Genomic DNA, 5,463 nt, shown 5'->3' with positions numbered 1-5,463 from the left:
GCTGAGCGCTGTATGGGCAGGGCGGGGTGTGCCGAGCGGGCGGTGTCTCCTCCCGTGCTTGTTTTCATCGTGTGTTGACTCGGGAAAGCTGTGCAGGGCGCAGCCAGGACTGTGTGCGCTGTGGCCTTGATGTGCTGTGCCGTGCCGTGGCTCAAGGACCGAGGTGGATGCTCTGTGATCACGCTAGGAACTGAGGTTCTGTGTCTGAGCTTGTTTTGTCTCTCGTGTAGCTTTTTATCCTCTTGTTTCTTTGTCGGCTCTCTCCTGCTAGTTACACTTGTGTCTCTCCTGTAGGTAGTTCTTCGTTTTCCAGGTTGTGTGGAGAGTTCGTAACAACCTTCCAGAATCTGAAGGGGCTACAGATTTGCTGGAGAGTGACTCTGTGTTTGGAGCTGTGGTGACAGGGCAAGGGGTACAAATTAAAAGAGGGGAAATTTAGGTTAAATATTAGGAAAAAGGTTTTTACTGTGAGGGTGGTGAGACACTGGCACAGGTTGCCTGGGGAGGTAGTGGATGCCCTAGCCCTGGCAGTGTTCAATGTCAGGTTGGGTGAGGCCTTGAACAACCTGCTCTGGTGGGAAGTGTCCCTGCCCAGAGCAGGGGGTTGGGACTAGATGATCTGTAAGGTCCATTCCAACCCCTAAAATTCTACGATTCTCTGATCTTCCAAAATCAGGTTTTATGTGTTGAGCTTCTTCTGCTTGAATTGTTTTATTTACAGTGTTGTTGATCAGTGTCATTGCAGCACAACTGATGAACAGCTAAACCCTAGAACAAGGGCTAAGTACTACCTAAACCAGTGAGGATGATGGTAGGGGATACCCACATTTTAGCAGGCTGACTTGTGGCTTTTCTGCATCAAAACAGTGCTCAGACTGTAACACACCAAGTCTCAAAGGTTATCCCTACAGTCTGAAAAGTTTCCCTGACCCAAGAGGTGACTGTAATTCCTGTGTCTTTTTTTCCTTTCAGGCTGGTGATCACCATGGCTGCAGTGGATCGTTTCTCCCTCTTGTACAGCGAAATCAGTCGTTCCTGCAGTTTTTACATGGAGGCCCTGGCTATCGTGGGAGCCTGGTACACAGTCAGGAAATGTGTGTCCTTGGCCTTTGACACTTACAGCATGCTCAGGTTGCATGTCATTCCAAAGCTGGGCGGCGAGGTGGATCTCATCAAACAGTATGGAAGATGGGCTGTGGTCACTGGTAAGAGATGAAGTGGTGTCTTTGTGTTTATATAACATGCTGTGCCAGTATGGTGAAACTTGGTAGCTTGTGCTGCTGGGTGAGCTTTATGGCACAACCTGGGGCCTGTGTTACCTCTGGCTGCAGGTTAATCTGCTTGAGCAGTGGCAGTTATTCGTTGCCCTACGAAATTCAGTTCCTCAGGAGATGGAAAAGCTAAGTGAGTCTGCTGAGAAAGAATCACAACAGTTTTCCCCAGAATTCGCACCCTGAACACAAGCATAGAGATGCAGATGAGATTCTTTTCCTGCTATGAGGTTTTCATATGTGCCCTAGTTCTTCAACAGGGTTTGAGTCCTGTACCTCTGACATCCACACCCTTCATTAAGGTTCTGCTTTGAGCTCTCTCTTGTCATACAACATAATAACTTGTGTGAAGGGGATTGCAGCTGACCTTGTTGTCCTTAATGTTGTGGCTTTGAAATCAGCCTTCAGTGCCACATGATCTCACAAAAGAGAAGAAAGTGGTAACTGAAGGCACTGTCAGAATAGAAGGCTGGTGCTGCTCTGTTTTTCACAGTGTTTCTTTTCTCTTGCAGGTAGCACGGATGGGATTGGGAAGGCGTATGCAGCAGAACTGGCAAAGCGCGGGGTCAACGTCATCTTGATCAGCCGAAACAAGGAGAAGCTGGAGGCTGTGTCCAGGAGCATAGCTGAAACATACAAGGTGGAAACAGATTACATAGTAGCCGATTTCAGCAAGGGGCGTGAGCCTTACCCAGCCATTAAGGAGGCTCTGAAAGACAGAGAAATTGGGATTTTGGTGAATAATGTCGGAATGTTTTATACCTACCCAGACTATTTTACTAATCTGTCTGAGGATACACTGTGGGACATAATCCATGTAAATATTGCTTCTGCTAACATGATGACACATATTGTGCTGCCAGGCATGGTAAAGAAGAAGAAAGGGGCAATTGTGAACATTTCTTCTGCAGCTTGTTGTCAGCCAACACCAATGATGACAATCTATGGAGCCTCCAAAGTAAGTTGGAGTGTAATGTTTAATGGTGTGCACTGGAAAGTACATTATAGGTTGGATGTATTGGAGGGGTGAAACACATGCAGCAGGGACACCATGGGTGGTGGATGTTACCTGTATTATGCAGTAAACTCTTCATCCTCACCAGTGCTGGGCTTTGAACCACAGTCAGTGCTGTTTGGATTATGTGTGAACTGTGGCATAACAGTAATTCTAGGAGAAATGTTGCCTTTCTCAGATGCAAAAAGCAGAGTGGCAGTTCTGTGACCCATTGAAAGCGTCAAGAATTTCATCTCTTCTTCAGCTGAACTGTGCAGACATACCTCATGCCTCTTACACACCAGTGTTTGGAAGCAAGAGGGGCTATAGTCATGCTCAACCTACTGCTGTGACAAGGGCTGTGACCCAAGGGGCAGAAGGCTTGTTATACCACTGTGCCATATTTGGGGAGAAGTGAAAAGAGCTTTCCTTCCCATAATTATCCTTTCTGAGGAGATACAGACAACAGTGAATAGGATAGGGCAGCTGGATGGTGCTGGAGGTATGATTGCTCATGATGATGTGGATTTACACTGGAGGACTTGCTGCTGAATGCCCCAAAGCAACTGAGATTGTAGAAGAATCTCACCTAGGTCTAGTTATTAGTGGGTTTTGCCTCCAGCTGTCTGTGGCTGCCCTCTGCTGTAGCCTTGCTCCTAGGAAAGCTCTTGCGTTTCCTTTTGCCTGGAGCAAGACCAGCTCTTACTACTCCAAGGTATAAAACTCATTGCAGATTTGCTTCTGTGTGGAAACTGGCTTATGGTTCCTGTTTCTGTGTAGAGTATCTGCCCCCTTGATTATGCTAAGTGTGTGTAGAACTGCACTCTGAACTAAAACAATTAAAAGGCTTGAATGAAAAAGAACAACCCCAAATACACCAAAGTTTCTTCACTTAGCGTCATTAGTCCAAACCCTGGATCAGCAATCCAGTTTAAAGCTTGGCGTCAGAACACAGAAGTGAGAACAAGAACTTGCATCTTAAGCCTCTTTGTGCATTAACAGTATGTGGTGGTTGAAGTGGTTGCTTAGCTTTCCTAAAGCAGGTGTAAGAGCATTTGCACAAGATGATTTCCCAACAAACTGTTGGGAAAGCCTTTTGTGAGGCTGTTCAGGAGCAGAAACACATTTGCTCACAAGCTGAGTCTAAAATGCTCTTCCTCAGAGGTAACTGGCTGTGCAGCACAGCAGTAGCTTCAGCATGGAATCAGTGTTGCTGCCTTGATAGGATTGAGCCGGGCTCATTTTTTTTCTCTGATCCCAGCAGTCCCAGCTATCAGGCTTCTGCTTGTTTTGCTATCCTGTAAAACTACAAATGAATAATTTTGCATTAGGGAGTCCCAGGAAGAAGCTAACTTGGCTTCTGGGGAAGACAGTTGAATACAAAAGTCACCTGGAAGTGTATTAAAGAATGGGACTTTATTTTGTCCTTCTGAGTGGTAGGCGTAGTTGGCTTTAGAGTGTCCTTGCAATGTCCCCAGACTAAACAATGTGTTTGCTGTAGATGAAATAAATGTTGCTGTATTGTTTTTAAGCAGAAATTGTCAGATTGTTTGTCAAATTCACATCAGAGAATTAAGCAGCCACTTTGTCCTGCAAGTTACTGTATTGTGGCAGGTTTATAGCAAACAAATGACAGCAAATAGAAATGTTGATTATAATTCAGAAATGCATATTTTATACTTTATGCAGTGTATTTTTTGAGCTGATATATAAAATATGTTACAACTTTTCTGTAATTTTAATAAAACTATGCCCTGAGACTTGATTGTTTTAAAAAATAATCAAAAATGTCTCTTTCTGCTTTTTTTGTGTCTTTCTAGACCTACTTGGACTATTTCAGTAGAGCACTACATTATGAGTATGCCTCAAAAGGAATTTTTGTTCAGAGTTTAACCCCATTCGTAATTGCTACAAAAATGGCAGCATTCAACATAACTGCATCAAAGAGATCTTTTGTTTTTCCTTCTGCTGAAGAATATGCAAGTCATGCTATTTCCACTCTTGGGTTATCCACAAGGACCACTGGTTACTGGAAACATGCAATAGGGGTAAGGGAATTCATTAAACTTCCATATTTGTCAGTAGAAATAAATAAGCTGTTTACTTTCATAGCCTGAATGAAAACTATGCTCATATGCTGAAAAAGTGTAATATATATTGTAGCTCCTCAAGGGACTGTGCCATGTTTTCTTATTGGTTCTGCTTTAGGAAATTATGCTTGGGCATACTTATTTTTAAGATGAGTGAATCCAATTCCCACTTGAAATGCATAGCAAAAATGGGAAAGAGACAAGTTTTTATTAAAAAGCACAGAGTGTCTCATTTCACTTGGGATGTTGCTGACTGGGCAAGTATTTCACTGTCTTCTGTGGACAGAAATAGTTTTTTTCTACTCTGGGGAAAAGTCAGTAGGGAGGATGGAAACATAGCATGAAAAAAACCCATATTTTTGATCCAAGCTACCTGGAAGCAAGTCCCCTATTTGTTAGGTATTTGATTTTGGTGGGCAGTCTGTTATGAGCATTGGTCACATCTCGTGTATCCTACCTAGTGGCAGACAGGAAGGATTCTGGCAGATGTGGCAATTAAAGGAAGCAGACAATGTTGACAACTTGACTAAACCACTTGAGGACTTACTTGCAGAACCTGAGTGTTCAGCTGTGAGCACTGCTTCCCAAACAGCTAAATATAGTTACTTCTAAGAGGCTGGACTGAAGGCTTAGTTGCTGCTATTAAAGCAGGTCTCACCTTGCTTTGGCAGTGACTGAGAAAACTTTTTGTTTTCTTTAATGGAATGTAAGTCTGTCCCTTCCTTTCATTTTTTTTTCTGTTCTCTTGTCCCCCTGTTCCTCTCCACAGTTCACGCTGGGTAAGCACATGCCTGAATGGATCTGGGCATGGTTTGCAATGTATTTCTGCAGAATCACACGCAAGCAAGCTTTGGCAGAGAGAGTGAAATAGGAGCATCCACATGTCCTGTGTGGCCAGTGGTATAGTGTGACCAGAGTGCTGCAAAAATGTCTAATGATCCTTGGAGGACTTACTGTAACTTACCTATTCCTTGTTAAACAAGCCACCTAACAGACAGCAGAAGTGTGGATCTTCTCTGTGTCCTTGTATTAAATAGCTCCTTTTCTGCTTATCTCTGTGACAAAGTCTGATGTTCTTGATGTTCATCTCTATTCACTTTCTCTTCAA

At 43.7% G+C, this 5,463-nt stretch overlaps 1 protein-coding gene across 1 annotated transcript; it reads left to right on the top strand.

The window, feature by feature from the left end:
• Nucleotides 1-979: 979 nt before the first annotated feature.
• On the top strand, nt 980-5,226 carry HSDL1 (hydroxysteroid dehydrogenase like 1). Its single transcript, XM_009070023.1, has 4 exons — nt 980-1,205; nt 1,784-2,229; nt 4,086-4,313; nt 5,125-5,226. The coding sequence occupies exons 1-4, from the start codon at nt 986-988 to the stop codon at nt 5,224-5,226; spliced, it is 996 nt and encodes a 331-aa protein (XP_009068271.1). The 5' UTR covers nt 980-985.
• The last annotated feature ends 237 nt before the right edge of the window (nt 5,227-5,463 follow it).

This window comes from Acanthisitta chloris, unplaced genomic scaffold (assembly GCF_000695815.1).
Source record: "Acanthisitta chloris isolate BGI_N310 unplaced genomic scaffold, ASM69581v1 scaffold7242, whole genome shotgun sequence".
NCBI classification, from domain to species: domain Eukaryota; kingdom Metazoa; phylum Chordata; class Aves; order Passeriformes; family Acanthisittidae; genus Acanthisitta; species Acanthisitta chloris.
This window is presented reverse-complemented; position numbering and strand designations above follow the sequence as displayed.

Bases quoted from the DNA above. Each gene is read 5' to 3' on its own strand.
- HSDL1 (XM_009070023.1), top strand. From the start codon at position 986: ATGGCTGCAGTGGATCGTTTCTCCCTCTTGTACAGCGAAATCAGTCGT. The intron at 1,206-1,783 runs GTAAGAGATGAA...TTTCTCTTGCAG, and splicing joins AAGATGGGCTGTGGTCACTG to GTAGCACGGATGGGATTGGG. The intron at 2,230-4,085 runs GTAAGTTGGAGT...GTGTCTTTCTAG, and splicing joins CAATCTATGGAGCCTCCAAA to ACCTACTTGGACTATTTCAG.